The sequence below is a fragment of the Oncorhynchus clarkii genome, chromosome 19, assembly GCF_045791955.1.
Source record: "Oncorhynchus clarkii lewisi isolate Uvic-CL-2024 chromosome 19, UVic_Ocla_1.0, whole genome shotgun sequence".
NCBI lineage: Eukaryota > Metazoa > Chordata > Actinopteri > Salmoniformes > Salmonidae > Oncorhynchus > Oncorhynchus clarkii.
This window is the reverse complement of record NC_092165.1, coordinates 35,670,657-35,691,879: the sequence shown is the minus strand read 5'-3', so window position 1 is coordinate 35,691,879 and position 21,223 is coordinate 35,670,657. Positions and strand designations below refer to the sequence as shown.

The window sequence follows — 21,223 nt, the reverse complement described above, 5'->3', positions numbered from 1 at the left end:
TTTGCCATGGATCTAAGACCGCCTCGGAGTTCGCCCTGGGGTTCCGGACCATCGCTGCCTCCACCGGATGGAACGAGTTGGCTGTCGTCACCGTTTTCCGCAGCGGATTGCGGGAGGTGGTACAGTTGGAGTTAGACTGCCGTGATGACAACCTTTTATTCGACCAGCTCATCAGCATTGCAATCCGGTTGGACAATCTCCTGTGGCTCCGAAGAAGACCTGCGCAGAATTCGGAGCCCATGGCTACCCCTGCTCCGTGGAAAAAGCCACGGAGGTGGGCTCGGCGTGTTTGAAGGAGAAGGAGGAATCTGGGCATCTGCTTCTATTGTGGAGAAAGGGGTCATTTCTCCCCAACCTTCTCTCTATCCACAAGGAGGTGCGGAGGTGACAAGCCAGATAATTCTCCTGCGCCAACCCAGATAGGAGGCAAGGTCTCCTCTCCTGACCTGTCAAATCAACCAGTGTGGTTTCCCGTTAAATTCCCTGAGTACCCTAGCCCTTCACTCCCGTTAAATCTGATTGATTCCGGAGCTGTTAGAGGGAGTCTCTTAGATGAACACCACCATTCTCGTCATTGTGGACCAGTTTTCCAAAGCTCCTGCCTCTGCCTGGGCTTCAGTCGACCATGCAAACCGCAGAGGCTCTTTTTACGCACGTCTTCCGGCACTATGGGATCCCGGAGTATATTGTGTCAGATCGTGGCCCTCAGTTCACCTCAGGGGTATGGAAGGCGTTCATGGAAAGCCTGGGGGTCACGCTCAGTCTCACCTCCGGGTATCGGCCTCAAGCAAATGGGCAGGTGGAGAGGGTCAACCAGGAGGTGGGAAGGTTCCTGCGGTGTTACTGTCAGGATCGGTCGGGGAGTGGGTGGATTTTCTACCTTAGGCGGGGTACGAGCAGAATTCCCTCCACCACTCCTCCACTAACCTCACTCCTGTCCAGTGTGTGTTGGGATATCAGCCGGCCCTGGCACCTTGGCATCCGAGCCAGACCGAGGCTCCTGTGGTGGACGAGTGGTTTCGGCAAGCTGATGAGATCTGGAACGCTGTACACACTCGTCTCCAGCTCGCTGTGCGTTGGCACAAGTAACAGGCCGACCGCCACGGCAGTGAGGAACCTGTGTTCTCCCCAGGCGACCTGGTCTGGCTCTCCACCCGGAACCTGCCCCTCCGCCTCAGGGCAGGAAGCTGTGCATGTGGTTTGTGAGGACGTTTAAAATCCTCGCTGAGGCTGGAACCAGTGACGTCCCGCCTCCTCCTCTGGACATCGAAGGAGGTCTGGTGTACTCGGTCTGGGAGGTCCTGGATTCTAGGTGTCAGTGGGGGGGCGTCTCTAGTACCTCATCGACTGCGAGGGGTACGGCCCAGAGGAGCGGTGCTGGGTTCCTGCGGTGGACATCCTGGATGACTTCGCTGACCAAGGATTTTAACCGTCGGCACCCAGACTGAACCACACTGTGCACTTGTGGTCGTCCCCGAGGCCGGTGTCGTCCTGCTGCTAGTGCAACGCGTCAGGGTGGTACTGTCACAGATCCCCCCGGTCCTGATGCTCATTCTGTTCACCAGTTCCGGAGGTCTACATCACTGGCTTTCTAGGTTTCACTGAACAGGATTTGTTATCAACCCCTGTCTGATTACAAACACCTGGTTCCCATTTCCCCTGAATAGTATGTTATACAGTTGAAGTCGGAAGTTTACATACACTTAGGTTGTAAAATGTTACATTTTGGTCTCATCTGACCAGAACACCTTCTCCAAGTCATAATTTAAATCATGTTTGGCAAACTCCAAGCACTTGCATCTGTGTCTTGGGGTCAGAAAGGGCTTTCTTCTTGCAACCCTTCCAACGGGCCTGTGGTTGTGGAGGTGGCGTTGAAACCCGGTGACCCCAAGATGCCACAAAAGCCTGGTCCTGAACATTTCTAAAACTAAGAGCATTGTATTTGGTACAAATGATTCACTAAGTTCTAGACCTCATCTGAATCTGGTAATGAATGGTGTGGCTGTTGAACCAGTTGAACCAGCTGTCATTGTCAAAACATATAGATTCAATGGTTGTAAAATTGGGGAGAAGTCGGTCAGTAATGAAGAAATGCTCCGATTATTTGACACCAGACTCCACAAAGCAAGTCTTGCAGGCTCTAGTTTTATCTTATCTATTATTTTCCAGTCATATGGTCAAGTGCTGCAAAGAAAGACCTAGTTATGCTGTAGCTGGTCCAGAACAGAGCGGCACATCTTGCTCTTCATTGTAATCAGTGGGCTAATATTAATACTATACATGCCAGTCTCTCTTTTGGCTAAGAGTTGAGGAAAGACTCCTTGTATAGTCAACTTACACACAGCACTGACACACACACTTACCCAACCAGACATGCCACCAGGGGTCTTTTCACACTTCCCAGGTCCAGAACAAATTCAAGGAAACATACAGTATTATACAGAGCCATGAGTGCATGGAACTCCCTTCCGTCTTTTATATAGCGCAAGTAAACAGCAAACCTGGTTTAAAAAATAATAATAAAGCAACACCTCACGTCACAACTCTTCTCCCCATGTGACCTACTTGTTGTGTGTATGTATTGACATGTATGTGTAACTAATAGATGCACACACACACACTACATGTTATTATTTTTAAATGGATGTAAATTGTAAAGTATTTTGTCTGTAATGTAGTTTTTGTTTTACGTTGGACCACAGTAAGACTTGCTGTCGCCCTTGACATTGACTAATGGGGATCCTTATAAATCAAATCAAATACTCTACTGGCATATCAAAGTTCCAGTGGAATTAAGGTAACCCTATTTGACAGGTCTCCATAAATAGATGATGTTCACTGCAGGGGTTGAGAAGAGGCCGACCTCTTTACAGCATTGCTTCCTCAATGTTTACTGGTGCTTGATGTTTCTGCCCTTAGAGGCGAGAACACAGAACATAACATAGAACACATCAAGGTGGGTGCTAACTGAATCCCCGTCGCAATGGATCCTGGGTGATTGTATCGGTCTTTGCGAGTCAATGGGCCGTAGCCATGGGCAACCACTGCAGGTCATAAAACGTGGGAGTATTGAGCAGCCTGAGGTTTAACCCATTTCCTGACAAACTGCGAAATCTTTATCGTCCTTGCATGGTGTCAATCGACCCTCCTATATATTTGGATGCTCATTCCCATGGATGAATAATGCATTCATATTAATATTCTACTTCACACCTATTGTTTTTATTAATTTTTTGCTGCACCTTCAACTCTTCATTGATACTTTTTAGAGTAACATTTTACTGTGCAGTGAAACATAGGTCATCCACAGCAGACTTAGTGTTGTGAGGTTTTCTCCACTTCTTTCAAGGATGTTTTTGCTTCCTTCAGCTCTGCCTTCACTGACCTCCAGCTGTACCTGCTTTTCCCTGTAACGTCGGTGCACAATAAATACTGTATATGGTATACTGTACTTTGATACTGATCAATAAACACTGAATAGCTAAAGTGAAGTGGGTATTGTATGAGAGAAACCTAATGCTCAAATCCTGGCAACTGAGCTAACTATATTCTTTGTCGTGAAATATCCCCAATTTCAACAATAACCTTGACGATTCAATAAAACCAGCATTTCAGAATTAGTGAGCAAACCCCTTTCCTCCCTCCACCATAGATTTACAGAGTGAAGCAGATCCTTGAACGCGACCTTGGAACTATTCAGAGACACTTAGCCTAAAGCTGTAGAGAGAAAAGTTAGTTTGGTATTCCTAACTAACCCTGTTCTATCTGAACAAATGAGGTGGGAACATAAGCTTGTTTACTGTTTGCACAGCATAGCCTCTCATTCTTCTGAGTCCACTCACAGCCCAATGTACTGGTGATGATTGCAGTGTGAGGTGGGAAGCCAATACTTTGTTCTGGTATTGTTGTTTTTACTGAAGTTCTGAAAGCAAACCCTTTGGTGCAGGCATATGATTGAAACAGAGGGCTTCTTCTAGAGCAGTGGTCACCTATCGGTGATCGCGATCGACTGGCTGATTTCCAAGGCATTCGTAGTCAATCACCAAACATTTCTGTTCCAAATTGTTTTTTGGTTTAGCGCTGTTGGCGGTAGGTGCACTTGATTTAGCAGCTCTAGTGCCGGGAAGGCAAAGTGTTCCCATTTTGAACCATTTCATGTGTCTGAAGGTAGAACTCTGCATATCCGGCAGGCCCAGGGAGCAAATCTAGTGCACCTATAGGCCGAACGCTGGCCAATCAGATAGCTCAGATCACTGTGTCTGCACAGTTTCTTCAAGCCATAGGCTGTAAAATTAAGCCTCAAGTGCACAACAAAGTTTATACTGTCAGATTTCAAAACTTTTAAAACCATGACTAGAGAGAGACTCAATGAATACAGCAAATAGGTGCCATTTTTAAAAGTAAGTTCATGTTTAAGTTGTTATTCAGCAGTGTCGACACTTTGTTTAACACTTTTATAAGCCATAACATGTGTGCGCCCTACTTCCACACACACTACAACCAGCACTGCAGCTGTAATGAATGAGTATAGAAAAGTGTTTCGATAAGCTTGCTGATTGTGTCTTCTGTAATATTAAGGTATATTTCACTTTCTCTGGTCATAGAAGTAACAACAATGAATTGGTGCATGAGGCAGAAATAATGCCGTGTGACTTGAGTTTCGCCATCAGTTGGAAGAGAGGCAGCCTCACCTCGGCTTCCTCCCTCCCCATCAGTCCAGTAAAATAAAAGAATAACAAATTATTATGCTCACTCAGCGGTGCCTCACAAGTAACACAACAAATTATCTATTGCCAGCGTGATCATATACAATTAAAAAATATATATAATTTCTACATTTCAGGGCAATTCAAGCATAGCCAATATGCAGCGATAATGTATTGCGCCTATAGCCTACTGCACAAACCTCATTGCTACAGAACTGTTTTTAATAGGTTCATGTTTCATAGGATGTTGTTTTTTAAGTCATGTTTTTAAAAAGCGATTTGGGCTCAGTATTTGGTATCTGAAAGCCTGTTTAATTTCCACTCAGTTTGACTATAGCTAGGCCACAGTCTAGACTTGTGGTGTGGCTTATCTCCTTCTTTTACTCAATCTGTCATTGAGTAAATAAGTCACTTCCTGTGGCTGAGGCAAACTGAGGGAACATGTTGTCCTTCCTACACTCCTAGAACTATAAAGGCTTTTTTGGATTTCCCTGAAGGAGATCCCTAGGTAGAACCGAAGAACCAAAGAGACAGCCCTAAACGAACCATTTATGAACCCTTTTTTTCTGCAAGCGTAGTCTATAGATCTACTTCTCACATAGCACCGCTGTGTTGATCAAATAAATAAGACCCACCTTTGTTTAGTCATTTTTATTGTAATGCTAACTGACACAAAACATGTTGTGCCTTCAACACAACTCATTCTATGATGCAGAAACTATGTAAATACTGTTAGAACACTTTATTATGGAAATAATTTTGAATGCCACATACTGTGTATACAGTGTGACCTGATGTTCTTCACTTCAGCTGAAATATCACAATAAATGACAGAAGGCTATTTTATTTCCACCTAAATATTTATATGGATTTATTAGGGACACAGTTATTATCCAAAGCTTATCTTTGTAGACATATGCCTCCACTAAATACCCAATATTGTACCAAAACTCTACTTTCACTTCCTTATCTCCCTGAGCCGGTCTGAGCCTATGAGCCTCAGCTGGCACAACTCGCTCATCTTATCTATCTAGGTTGGATTTTATTACAATTCACATCTTTCTCATATATTGTATTGCTTCCATCTGTTTCACTGTTCTGCCCTCCAGCTATTTATAAGAGTAGTTCTGCTAACAATGCATTACCTTATACGTTTTTCATCGTGCCTTTAGGCGTTTGGGGGACTAGGTCTTGTGAAAATGTTGTTTTCATCCTTGGCTGGAGCTCTCTCTGGCACAGTGAAGGCTCCTCAGAGGAGGAAGGGGAGTACCATCCTACTCAGTGAATTGAATACAAATGTAAATAGTGAAACATGAAAAGAAGTTTGGATAAAACTATGCCAAATATTTTCACATCACCAGGTCTATAGTACTTTCTTGGGTAGCACAATAGTGTAGCCCGGAGGACAGATATTTTTCGACCTCCTCTGGGTACATTGACCAAGAAGACTCATGGTTCTCACCCTTACCATAGACTTACACAGTAATTTTGACGACTTCCAGAAGACTTATCAGAGCTCTTGCAATATGAACTAATATCTTGTCCACCCAATCGAAGGATCATAGTATTAATTTAGTACTGAAAGCATAAGTTACAGCTAGCTAGCACTGCAGTGCATAACATGTGGTTAGTAGTTGACTCAGAGAGAAAAATAATATAGTTCAACAATTTTGAACAAATTCATTTCTTCAAACTTTAAAGTATCAGCAGTGAGATTGAATGATATAAATACAGTTGAAGTTGGAAGTTTACATACACTTAGGTTGGAGTCATTAAAACTTGTTTTTCAACCACTCCACAAACTTCTTGTTAACAAACTATAGTTTTGGCAAGTTGGTTAGGACATCTACTTTGTGCATGACACAAGTAATTTTTCCAACAATTGTTTCCAGACGGATTATTTAACTTAGAATTCACTGTATCACAATTCCAGTGGGTCAGAAGTTTACAAACACTAAGTTGACTGTGCCTTTCAACAGCTTGGAAAATTCCAGAAAATTATGTCATGGCTTTAGAAGCTTTTGATAGGTTAATTGACATCATTTGAGTTGGAGGTGTGCCTGTGGATGTATTTCAAGGCCTACCTTCAAACTCAGTGCCTCTTTGCTTGACATTATGGAAAAATCAAAAGAAATCAGCCAAGACTTTTGTCTGGTTCATCCTTGGGAGCAGTTTCCAAATGCCTGAAGATACCACATTCATCTGTACAAACAATAGTACGCAAGTATAAACACCATTTTACCATGCAGCCATCGTACCGCTCAGGAAGGAGATGTGTTCTGTCTCCTAGAGATGTACTTTGGTGTGAAAAGTGCAAATCAATCCCAGAACAACCGCAAAGGACCTTGTGAAGATGCTGGAGGAAACAGGTACAAAAGTATCTATATCCACAGTAAAACAAGTCCTATTTCGGCTCAGCAAGGAAGAAGCCACTGCTCCAAAACCACCATAAAAAAGTAAGACTACAGTTTGCAACTGCACATGGGGACAAAGATCATACTTTTTTGAGAATTGTCCTCTGGTCTGATGAAACAAAAATAGAACTGTTTGGCCATATTGACCATTGTTATGTTTGGAGGAACAAGGGGAGGCTTGCAAGCTGAAGAACACCATCCCAACCATGAAGCATGGGGGTGGCAGCATCATGTTGTGGGGGTGCTTTGCTGCATGAGGGACTGGTGCACTTCACAAAATAGATGGCATCATGAGGAAGGACAATTATGTGGATATTGTTGTGTCTTTACTATCATTAAATGAAGACTTTTAGTTTTTATCAAAGATTCTCTGTAATTAGTATTACGTGATTAAACTGATTAAACATGTAACTAACTAGGAAGTCAGGGCACCAAGGAAAATATTCAGATTACAAAGTTATAATTTCCTAATATAACTTTTCAGATATTTTATATCTGATCAATTAGTCTTCGAATTAATGAATTGTTTACTTTACCTCATGTTAGTCTCATTCATAATCATCTGATAATCATCATCATAATCATCTGATCATTTATCACTCCAGTGTTAATCTGCATAATTGTAATTATTCGCCTACCTTCTCATGCCTTTTGCACACAATGTATATAGACTCCCCTTTTTTCTACTGTGTTATTGACTTGTTAATTGTTTACTCCATGTGTAACTCTGTGTTGTCTGTTCACACTGCTATGCCTTATCTTGGCCAGGTCGCAGTTGCAAATGAGAACTTGTTCTCAACTAGCCTACCTGGTTAAATAAAGGTGAAATAAAAATGTAAAACAAATTTAAAAAATTCCAAACGTCGTAAATTGTTGGTTATCTGCACGAACCCAGTCTTCACTATGAGTCATCCATACATCAATTGTCTTAAATAATTTATTTACTAACTAAGTAATTCAATCACAGAAGTGCACACACAAACAAAGTAAATATGGTTACAAGAAATGATAGGGGAATGTGCCCTAGTGGGCTAAACTGGCATGGCGGCTTGTTCAACAAAAGGGAATTGGGGGTCGACTGAGAAGTCACTACAGAGTTGATAATTATAACAATTGAAATACTAATCCTTTGCAAATGAACGCTCACTCATTCGGGAACAATTGCAATCAATATATATATATATATATATATATTTATGCTCAGTGTGTCGTCATGATCGCTGTTGAAATGTTTGGTTCTTTTGTAGAATTGTCCGTCTCTCTCTCTCTCTCTCTCTCTGTCTGTCGTGGTTAGAGGGGATAGTTCAGAGCGACATTAATTAATGTTGTAGAATGGATGTTTCGGCGGTTGTCGTTCTTCGTGTTCAATGATACCGAATTCCTAGCTGCAGACTAGTAATTAATATCAAAGACTTGTTCTTATTCTGTCGGTATCGATAGTCTAAGAGTTTAACCACGTGGTATGGTTAAAAGATTCAGCAATGGTCTGTAACCTTTGTCCTCTCGTAATAGAGAAAAACATGGTCTAGTGAGAACTTCTCAAAGTTGGGGTTTTATTCGGAATTGCAGAAAAGGGCCTGTCCAAGGATGCCCGACCCTAACTGGGCTCATGGGCGGTCCTCTGATTTAGTTAAACTCAAAAGGGAATTGGAATTTCCTTCATTAAACAGTCCAAAATCACGTTACACAATTTTACAAACAGTATCACCCTCACTCATTCATCTTATACAACAATTAGATGTAAACCTCATATCGGAGGCTATTATATAAACAGCGTTATGGTAAAGTGGCCGCACCGTCTCCCATGAGCTTCACCAAAATGTAACAAATGGACCAGTTCGTAGCTGGATTCTTCACCGATCTTATATACCTCCTCTGGAACATAAATGTTGTTCGGACCTCAAGTTCTGTGAGGTGGAAGAAATTCCTTTGTTCTCTATGAAACTTCACTGTCTCTATACTGTGTGGCCATGAGACAGGGTCTTCCCTAGGAATTTACGATCTCTCTGACCACAGCAGCCTGGTTGTAAGAGACAGAGAGAGGGGGATGGTGCTCGCTGTACCCAAAGAGGGCTTGTAGTCCAGGATCCAGTTACAGAGGGAGGTGTTTAGTCTCAGGATCCTTAGCTTAGTGATGAGCTTTGTGGGCACTATGGTGTTGAACTCTGAAACAAGTAGGTATTACAGACTCGGTCAGGGAGAGGTTGAACATTTCAGTGAAGACACTTGCCAGCTGGTCCGCGCATACTTTGAGTACACATCCTTGTAATTCGTCTGGCCCTGCTGCTTTGTGAATGTTGACACAGTCATCCGGAACCGCTTGTGCTCTCATGCACGCTTCAGTGTTCCTTGCCTGGAAGCGAGCATAAAAGGAATGTAGCTCGTCTGGTAGGCTTGCGTCACTGGCTTTCCGCGGCTGGGTATCCCTTTGAAGTCCGTAATAGTTTTCAAGCCCTGTCACATCCGACAAGCGCCAGAGCCGGTGTAGTAGGATTCAATCTTAGTTCTGTATTGACGCTTTGCCTGTTTGATGGGTCGCCTGAGGGCATGGCGGGATTTCTTATTAGCGTCCGGATTAGTGTCCTGCTCCGTGAAAGTGGCAGCTCTAGCCTTTAGCTCGGTGCGGATGTTGTCTGTAGTCCAAGGCCTCCGGATTGGGATATGTACAGTATGTACGGTCATTGTGAGGACGATGTTGTCGATGCACTTATTGATGAAGCCGGGGACTGAGGTGGTATACTCCTCAATGCCAGAACATATTCCAGTCAGTGCTAGCAAAACAGTCCTGTAGCTTAGCATCCGGATTCTTCATCTACTATAGTCCCACAACATTTCTATATACTATATTTAAATTGTTTTAAAATAATGTTTAAATGTATATATTGAAAGGTTTCTAGTTTGCTCAGTTAATTTATTCAATTTCTTTATTGTTCTAAATCTAAATGTTCTTTTGCCTATTTCTCTTTTCTGTCTGGATAACGCATAGATGGTGGACAATCTATTCCTAGTATTTACGGAATGTCTGTCTCTTACCAACTGAATACCGTTGTGAATAGAACTTGGCCGTTTTAAATGATGTATATTATAAAATAAAATAAGCATGTTTTTTGCAATTATCTTGTCCATTGATGACCAACCAAGAACACTGCGCATGACTGCACCAGAAGAACCATTTCTCCACCTTAAAACAATCCTTGCTGCTTTATTCTGTGCATTCTGCAGCCTCCTAACTTCACTTGATGATGCATTTCCCCAGACCACCGAACAGTAGTTCACCTGACTCTCAATTAATGCTTATGTTATTTGCTGAATAATTTTTCCTGGTAAATATTTAGCTATCCTTCTGATTATGCATGCTGATATAATATATGTTTTTTTACATAGATTCGTTATTTGAGACGACCATGATAAGCAGTTGTCTAGCTGCACTCCCAATAGTTTGGTTTCTGCCACTTCTTCAATTTGTACTCCTCCCATACTTAATTGTATCCCATGCTGTTTTGGCCTTTTCCTAGTTGAACAGACCAACATAACTTTGGTTTTCTTGGTGTTTAAAACAAGTTTGTTTTGTCAAACCCACTTCCTGATATTCTCCAAATCTCCTTGTAAAGCCTGCTACCGATTGTCTTGCTGCATAAATTGTAGTATCATCTGCAAATATAGTAGCTTGAGTTTCAACCAAGGCATAGGGAAGGTCGTTGGTATATATTAAGTAAAGAAATGGCCCAAGGCAGCTGCCCTGCGGTATTCCACAGTTTAACACATAAGGGGAAGAAAATGAACCATTGATATAGGTGGACTGTTTTCTGTCAGTTAGATATGACTGTACCCAATTCAATGCTACCTCCTTAAAACCATAATGCATTAAATTTTGTCAAAATTATTCCATGATCCACTAAATCAAATGCTGCACTGAAATCTAAAAATAGTACACCTACAAATTTGCCATTATCCATAGCATTGAGCCACTGGTCAGTCATGTCAACCAATGCAGTGGTAGTGGAATGGTTTTTGCGATAAGCATGCTGATTGGCTGTAATCAGATCATTCTTTTCCACGTACTCCCATATTTGTCTACTCACAATACCCTCCAATATCTTACTGAGTGTAGGGAGTAGACTAATTGATCGACTATTGGCAGGAGTAATGGGTTCTTTGCAGTCTTTCAGAATAGGAGACAGTTTCGCATGCTTCTATACATTTGCAAACATCCCCTTTTCCAGTGACCAATTAAATATGTATCTCAGTGGAACTGCAATCTGGGGAGCAGCACAGCGAAGCAAAAAAATTGTCCATAAGACCATAACCTGTAGATTTACCATCAGGTAATAACTTCAATAGGTTTAACACCTCCTCCACTGACACCGTTTGTAGACTAAAAGAGCAGATCTTATTGCTCATAATATGATCATCAATCCATTGGACAATAGCTTGTTTGGAAGAATGTATGTCTACATTGTTGCTCAGTAATTTAATTTTCTGTGTAAAAAAAATCTGCAAAATGATTGGCAACATCAACTGGTTTTGTTATTATTCTCCCGTCAAACTCCACACTAGATGGGCATGATGAGATAGATGTACCAAGTAAGCCCTTAACTGTGTTCCATACCTTTTTACAGTCATTTTTACAATCAATAAAAGCATTGTTGTAAAATAACTTTTTTTTCTTTCGGTTCAATTTAACTGCATATTTACGTAATGTTCTATAATTCTGTTCATCAATTTCTAATTTTGACTTGGCTGCTAAGACTTTTGCCATATTTCTTTGAGAAAAAGCCTCACCCAGTTCATCATCAATCCATGGAGATGGACGGGCACCAACTGTACTCTTTCTTATAGGGGCATGATGGTCCATTGCCTCCATGAGCAAATCAATAAAACATTCTGTAGCATGATTTAAATCATCCTCTAGATAAATCAGCTCCCAGGGTACAGCAGCCAAATAATTTAGAAATAACTCATGATTAAATGTTTTAACATTTATTTTGACCACAATCCTAGGGGGTTTCTTTGGAAAAATTGGTGTTCATGGTTATGGTCACAATATTATGGTCTGTCCAGCCCACTGGCATTGATCTGGCTTTTAAGCATTGCAATGGTATATTACAGAAAATCAGATCAATGCATGTGTCTGAACGATGACCCAACTTAATTGAAGATCTAGTAGTATCATTAACCATTTGTTTCAAACCACAGTTCTTAGCATATCTCATCAATTTTGTTCTATTCAAATTATTGTGATCCTTCCAATTTATATTAAAATCACCCAAGATAAATACATCTCTGTTGCTATTTGTGGCCTGGTCAAACCCAGTACATAAGTCATCCAGATAGGACACCGTAGAGCTAGGAGGTCTATACACACATCCTACCAATACGGGTGCCTGGTGAGGCAGATGTACTTGAGCCCATAGTGCCTCTATTTGACCTACATTAAGGTCATCCCTCCTCTTAAAAGGTACAGTGGGGCAAAAAAGTATTTAGGCAGCCACCCATTGTGCCAGTTCCACCACTTAAAAAGATGAGAGAGGCCTGTAATTTTCATCATAGGTACACTTCAACTATGACAGACAAAATGAGAAAAAGAATCCAGAAAATCACATTGTAGGATTTTTAATGAATTTATTTGCAAATTATGGTGGAAAATAAGTATTTGGTCACCTACAAACAAGCAAGATTTCTGGCTCTCACAGACCTGTAACTTCTTCTTTAAGGGGCTCCTCTGTCCTCCACTCGTTACCTGTATTAATGGCACCTGTTTGAACTTGTTATCAGTATAAAAGACACCTGTCCACAACCTCAAACAGTCACACTCCAAACTCCACTAGGCCAAGACCAAAGAGCTGTCAAAGGACACCAGAAACAAAATTGTAGACCTGCACCAGGCTGGGAAGACTGAATCTACAATAGGTAAGCAGCTTGGTTTGAAGAAATCAACTGTGGGAGCAATTATTAGGAAATGGAAGACATACAAGACCACTGATAATCTGCCTCGATCTGGGGCTCCACGCAAGATCTCACCCCGTGGGGTCAAAATGATCACAAGAACGGTGAGCAAAAATCCCAGAACCACACGGGGGGACCTAGTGAATGACCTGCAGAGAGCTGGGACCAAAGTAACAAAGCCTACCATCAGCAAGGGCATTGAAGATGAAACGTGGCTGGGTCTTTCAGCATGACAATGATCCCAAACACACCGCCCGGGCAACGAAGGAGTGGCTTCATAAGAAGCATTTCAAGGTCCTGGAGTGGCCTAGCCAGTCTCCAGATCTCAACACAATAGAAAATCTTTGGAGGGAGTTGAAAGTCCGTGTTGCCCAGCAACAGCCCCAAAACATCACTGCTCTAGAGGAGATCTGCATGATGGAATGGGCCAAAATACCAGCAACAGTGTGTGAAAACCTTGTGAAGACTTACAGAAAACGTTTGACCTCTGTCATTGCCAACAAAGGGTATATAACAAAGTATTGAGATAAACTTTTGTTATTGACCAAATACTTATTTTCCACCATAATTTGCAAATAAATTCATAAAAAATCCTACAATGTGATTTTCTTCCCTCATTTTGTCTGTCATAGTTGAAGTGTTCCTATGATGAAAATTACAGGCCTCTCTCATCTTTTTAAGTGGGAGAACGTGCACAATTGGTGGCTGACTAAATACTTTTTTTGCCCCACTGTATATAGTATACTGCCCAACCCTAGTAAATAATATATTTTTTTAAATCTTACACTCGTACCGAAATATATCATATTTTGCATCATCTACAAAGTGTAAGAGTTTGTTTTGTAATATTTATGCCAGATGCTCATGTTAGACATATTTTCAGATTGTCACATAAAGTGTTAGCTTCTTGCCAGCTGAATGCTAGTGCTCTCAGAACCACATTGTGGAGTTGGTAAGATTATTTGAAGGGTGAGTGATTTTCAGAATGGCATTCTGTTTCATGTAAAGCTTCAGGGTTTTTTATTTTGTTTCATTTTTTAATTGTAATTTATATTGTGATATGTCGCTTCCCCCAGAGCTCTATGGGTTAGATGAGGATCTATTGTTCCATGTGGGGTTAGCGTATCACGTGGACAGTGTGTTTGTAAGTATTCACATTGTTCTATGACAAAATGTATTTGTATTTTTCATGCAAGATATAATTTTGATAATGGACATCTTGTACTCAGACATTTGAACTGTTAGAAAGTCTATTCTAACTGTGAACATTGTGGTCTGTAATTTCTTCTGTTTTTTTTTAATAGAAAGCAGAGCCACCACCGTTTATGCATTTTACTTTGTACTTATTGTACTCAGATTGTTTTTATGCACTTTACTAAACAGAGTTACTTCACTTGATTGTGATTTAGACTGAACTTTACCTTATGGTGACTTCACCTTGTGGTGATTTCCCTCATACATTTTCCTATTTTAAATGTAATCTTCGACAGAATAAATAACCCCCAATAAATGTTTGTCCTGTGCTGGGTTTATGTTCGTAAGGCTACATAAACTATAAAAAAACTATTTTGCACGCGGCTGAGGGGGTTATAAAATACTGCATGCAATATGAACCTCTTGCGATATGGATATTGCAAATGTAAATATTGTGATTTCGATGTGAATTTGATTAATTGTGCAGCCCTAGTTGACCCAAAGCTGGGGGATGAGGAGAATGGCTCTACCCAGTTTGTCAGCACAGACGAGCGTGAGGGGATGCCCAATGGGCTGAAAAGTGCTCCCTGGATTGATGAGAGTCTGTAGAGCTCTGGATAGATGGAGTCATAGGGTTCTGGATGGATGAGAGTCTGTAGAGCTCTGGATATATGGAGTCATAGGGTTCTGGATTGATGAGAGTCTGTAGAGCTCTGGATAGATGGAGTCATAGGGTTCTGGATGGATGAGAGTCTGTAGAGCTCTGGATAGATGGAGTCATAGGGTTCTGGATTGATGAGAGTCTGTAGAGCTCTGGATAGATGGAGTCATAGGGTTTTGGATGGATGAGAGTCTGTAGAGCTCTGGATAGATGGAGTCATAGGGTTCTGGTTTGATGGAGTCTGTATCGCTCGGTGTGTTACATCTGTCACTGGGGCTTTGGCTGACTTTACAGGACCAACATAGTCTAGAGCACTTACATCCCGACATGGAACCACACATAATACATTAGCCCTGCATCACTGAGTGATCGATGGGAGGTCACAACTCAGTTTACACTAAATCAACAATGAGTAAATACTGTCCCTTTGGCTTAAATTCTGTAGGTTATGGTATTTATAATTTCATAATTGCGTCTATTCTAGACAGAATACATTATTATTGCTCTCAACTTAGCATTCAAGAGCCATGGGGTTATGATTGTCGCCTATTAATCCATGTTCTGTAATGCTTGAGGACGACTCTACTTTTGACCTAATGAAGTATGGCTTTTTCATTTGTAATTCAAATAGTATCAAAAAACAAAAAGGATGCATTGTTTGAGCACTTCTATCGAAGGTTATTTTACAATGAAAGTGGCAACTTTCAGTTACCTAACCTCACTGAACAAATACAGTACAGAAAAAAAAAACTTTGATTTACTGTATGCCTGAGACCTTTAGGCTGAGGAAGTCTTGTTGGGTAGTCAGCATCAAAACTGATCTCCCTGCAATGCATAATGCAAAATACCTGTTACAAGGACAATTAACATACATTCTTTGCTTGAAGCTTTACTGAAGAATTTTTCCAATATATTATGTACAATGTTATCTCTGTTCAAGGGTCCCATGATTAGTCTATTCTCTCTACATAGTCTCTGTGGTAGACTACACCACATAAGTAAGTATTACAGTAACTTAACAGTATCTATGTGGCCTACACAACCCTCTCCCCAGCCACCATCAGCCACTATCTACTGCTGGACAAAATCCACAGCTAACCATGCAGCCTGCATTAGAAAAGCTCAGCTTCTCTGGAACTTCTATTCTCTGTAGGAAAGAGACTTATGATGACATCAGTCATCTTTTGGAGACAAAGTGAGGGTAGAAGGTCCATTGGTTTTCAGCAGTGCTGGTACACTGAGATGGATGAACAAAAAAACACCCATGTTTTCTCATCGCAAAGTCAAGACTCCAAGGTATGCTGCTTGCACTTATGGCACACTATTACGGCGCCACTCAGAGCTCTGGAATTAGTTTCACCTCCATTAAAGGGGAGCTTCACACATTTTAACATATATACTTATTTTCACACTTTCTGTGATTATAGTTGATCACCAAAACCATTGTATTAATTATATATATCTAACCGATGTGAAACGCTTGAAACGCTATTAGGGCGCACCCCGCTAGCTAGCTAGCCATTTCACATCGCTTACACTCACTCCCCTTTTGACCTCCTCCTTTTCTGCAGAAACCAGTGATCCGGGTCAACAGCATCAATGTATCATCATTGCTTCTGTCCCTCTCCTCGCCCCTACCTGGGCTCAAACCAGGGACCCTCTGCACACATAGACAACAGTCACCCTCGAAGCATCGTTACCCATCACTCCACAAAAGCCACGGCCCTTACAGAGCAATGGGAACAACTACTTCAAGGTTTCAGAGCGAGTGATGTCACCGATTGAAAAGCTGTATATCTGAATATTGTCTCTGCAAACAATTTTTTTTATTCCACTGTCACCATAAATTCACAACTGCATTTTGCTGTTGTTGTCGTAAACACCATCACTCTCATGAATTGTGAAAATTAGAATAATCTTTCACAGTCAAGAGTACTACTGTATGCAGCTTTAACTAACTCACATGTTATGCATACAGTAGCAAAATGCCTGTGCTGTTCCATTGAACAGTGTCAATACCAGTTTAATTAAGTTAATCCGATACATCAACGGAATGGCCCATAACCTGTTAAACTCTGAGTGGTTGTTTTGGAAATCGAAATAAAATCTTACTGCTGGCAATGTCATAAGAATCTCCCTGATTGCTAAAGTCATTTTAAGATGTCAGGCTTGAAAATCCGTTCAGCCATTTTGGCACAGTGACTCACTTCCCAAACTAGAGGCAACTGGTTTCAAGTGGCTATGAGACATCAAGTGATCTCCTACTGCTATCTAGTAGACAAAAACAATGCACAAACTCTGCACTTAAAAATGGCTGTGTTCTTATGGGATTTGTGCATGGTTAGAGCGCCACCATTAGGGAAAGGATCTTACTTTTTTTATCCTTTAGACGTTCAAATCTCTTATTTAATTGGGGAATTAAAATTGAATACACCTAGCTATGTCTAATTGACCAATGAGTCATAATGACTCTTTGAGACAATGACAATTATACAATTATAGCTTATATTACTTAACAGATGTTTGGGACTATCAGAGTAATTTTGTTCAGCTCACCGGTGTCCTTGGATTTTCTTTACCACTATTGTACCTAAATTCTATCCCACTTGGAAGAGTTGTTTTTATATCTAAGACAAATGTCGCTCCACCTGAGCAGGTGAATGAAAACCGCCCTGATTAAATCTGAAAATGAGCAAGTGTCCCACATCATTTTTGTAGTTTAGTACACTTCGAATTAAGCACTTTGAATGGGTTCATATAAGATCATTAGGCTACAAAAACATTTCTATTGCCTGACCCCGCAACAACATTTTGGTGCAACCAAATCATAGGCTTGTGCCACCAGCTGAAAACATTAGGAAAAAGTTAGTATGGAGCCTGTTTGTACTGTCTCACATAGAATATAGAACATGTAAGTTACAGGATCTGTATGCTTTATAGTCACGAAATAGTCATGTTACTAAATGAAATATGCCAAGGTGTTAGAAGTGAAAGTAATCCAAAAGTAATTTAAATTACTACTTCATTTTTCATGTAACTAAAGCAGTAATGGACTACATTTTTCAGATATTACACCCAACCCTCCCCACATGTCAGTAGCAATATACAGGTAACTGACAAAATAAAGGAAACACTGACATAAAAAGTTTCTTAAATAGGGTGTTAGGCCAACACGAGCCAGAACAGACTGAATACACCATAGATTAAACAAGTGTCTGGAACTCTATTGGAGGGATCCGACACCATTCTTCCACGAGAAATTCCATCATTTTGTGTTTTGTTGATGGTGGTGAAAAATGCGGTCTCAGGCACCGCTCAATAATCTCCCATAAATGAGAATGGTGTTAGGTTGAGATCAAGTGACTGAGAAGGCTATGGCATATGGTTTACATCGTTTTCATGATCATCAAACCATTCAGTGACCACTCATGCCCTGTGGATGGAGGCATTGTCATCCTATGGGGGCAAAGCCATCCCACCTAGTACATTTGGTTCCTTGGAAGTTGTGGGAAAATGTGTTTTTGGTTTCACTTTGGTTGTGGGAAGAAAGCCATACATTTCCTGACTGGTAAAACTGAATGTTTTTTTAAACGTTCTGAGAACAGAAGCGAACATTTTGCCTGTTCTGGGAACTTTTAATCCTTACTTTTCAGCGAGGTTCTGAGAACATTTTACTCTGTTTCCTTTAAAGTTTTCCTGGGAGGTGTTATTAACACTGAGGATGAAAATTATAGGTTATTTGGAGTTTTTTTTTAAACTTCCTTAAAATGTTCACTGAATGTTTCAATAGCACTGCAAACTTATTTTGGGTTGACTTTTTATAAAACTCCAAGCACAGATAGGACAGCTGGAAATTAATTTCCTTAGGCATTAATCATGCATATATATATATATATATATATATTGTGACATGGCATCAGTGATATTCAAACCTATAATCTTCTGTTCTTTATCCATGGAATTAGTCCACTGCACCAACAGGATGGAGCTAGCATGCCATGTTTTTTTACACATACAAAGCTGTTAGTGGGCACAGCCAACACACCTGAACACACTTAACAAGATAGAGGATAAAATTTTGTTGACGCTGAACGTATATTTTCAAATTACATTCTTAGAACGTTCTCTGAACGTTACTAAAGTGTTTGTGGTTTTTAATGGAGTTTTCTTAACATTCTCTGAACAATTTGAGAACATGACTTTAAATAGAACCATGAAGGAAATGTTATGCTGAAGTACTGACATTCCCAGAGAAGAACATTGTTTCTTAACATTCTTTGAACTATTCCCAATGTCAAACCAGTAGAAGAAGATTTCTAGAACACTACCAAAATTTAAATGTAACCATGTTTGACATTTTTGAAAACGTTCTGTTAATGTAATGAAATGCCAAGAAAATAATGTTTTGTCAAGTTCCTTAAATGTGCTGAGAATGTTCCAAAGTCAAGCAACTATCCTACACCATTCCCAAAAAGTTTTGGGAAGGTTGTATGCAAAATTACCATAGGACAATCACGCTCTGACCAAGCTCTAAAAAAACATATGGTTCTCAGAACGTTATGTGCTAGCTGGGATGGTAGCCAAAATAATGGCATGCCCAGCATTTTTATACATGACGATAAGCATAATGGAATGTTAGTTGCTTAATTAACTCTGGAACAACACCTGTGTTGAAGCATTTGCTTTCAATATACTTTGTATCCTTCATTGACTAAAGTTTTTCCATCATTTTGTCATTTACCTGTAGTTGACAACATGCAAATACAGGTAGGCAGCCTACCCTTGTAATGGTCAATTTAACATGCGGTAAATTGAAACCGACATAAACAAGGATTTTCAACATGTATTCTAATAGGGGAGTATCTGTCAGAAGAACTAGCGTAATGTCCAAAAACCTTAGTATTTTAGAGATACTGTATAGCTTGCTCAAAAAGAGTGACATATCTATCCATCTTACCCTAACAGCTCTACAGATACATAAAATAGCCTATAATTTGCAGAAAATCACGTCAATGTCTACAGTGTCCACCACACACCACTAAAAACAACAATGCCACGCCCTCACATTTTAGAAAATAAAGTTAAGTCAGGGTTCGCTTTGTAACCACTTGTTTGCTAAATAAACCACTTATTAACACAAACACAGCGCGTATTCTTACCTGTGCAGCTATAAATGAGAGATCCATACTGTTGCTCTAGTCAAGACAACCAACCTACGCACCCAAAAATAAAAATTGTAGTTTATTTTATTCCCCAAAACAGCATTGGTCTACTTGTGACAAGCAGTCTTCAGGTTCAGTCTAATTTAATGTGAAAAACATGTCGAGCAATTACATACAAACGGCAATTTTGTAACGAGAGGTTGAGTAGTCTTCAGGTCCACATCTGCGCGAGCATAGAGCGGGAGAATGCGATGTGAGCGTGGGAGACGAGAGAAGAAGCGGGCACGGTGAATGATGCTCTGTGTACTGTGTTCTCGAAGTCACATTATGGATGGCGGCGGGTGAACAACAAGCTCTCTATCCCTCTCTCTTTCTCTATTAGACTCCTAATTTTACCCAGTTATAATCGAGTACCCTACTTCTTGCTTGAAAAATAATGTTAAGCTGTCAATCATGTCGGAATAGCCTAATTCTCAAATGTATGTTCCCCATGTGGGTCCTGGCAGACGTTTTACAGTGACAGACTAGGCTACCAAAGATAAGGACAGGTAATCAAGCAGCATGACTTGAATTTTATTTTTCAATATTCCCATGCTGTTCATATTACATTGATACAGAGAAGACCTGGCCTATACTCTCTGCCTACATGCTTGAGTCAAATGTAGACCACACAAACTTGGACAGTAGTTATTGTCACATTGATATTCATAAGAGCCTCCCCTGTATCTCCAAACAGTGGAGGCTCCTGAGAGGAGGAAGGGCAGGACCATCCACCTCAGTTAATTTAATAAAAAGTGAAACATTAAAAAAGTTATCCTTTTTAGATTAAACAATACTAAATATATTCACGACACCAAATCATTTATTAAAACACTGTTTCGATTGCAAACTCTAACCCGGACGACGCTGGGCCATTGTGCGCTGCCCTATGGGTACACTGACTTCAATACAAAACCTAGGAGGCTCATGATTTTCACCCCCTTCCATAGACTTACACAGTAATTATGACAACTTCCTGAGGACGTCCTCCAACCTATCAGAGCGCTTGCAGCATGAATTGACATGTTGTTCACCCAATCAAAGAATCAGAGAATTAATCTAGACTGAAAGCATAATCTAGCTAGCTAGAACTGCAGTGCA

At 40.6% G+C, this 21,223-nt stretch overlaps 1 protein-coding gene across 1 annotated transcript in view; it reads right to left on the bottom strand.

Moving 5' to 3' along the window:
• Window positions 1-20,388, bottom strand: part of LOC139374229 (uncharacterized protein C14orf132-like) — a 36,942-nt gene extending 16,554 nt beyond the window's left edge. Inside the window, exon 1 of the mRNA XM_071115254.1 lies at window positions 20,081-20,388. Coding sequence (XP_070971355.1) covers window positions 20,081-20,107 — 27 coding nt within the window. The 5' untranslated portion in view covers window positions 20,108-20,388. The remainder of the gene's footprint in view (window positions 1-20,080) is intronic.
• Between the last annotated feature and the right edge of the window lie 835 nt (window positions 20,389-21,223).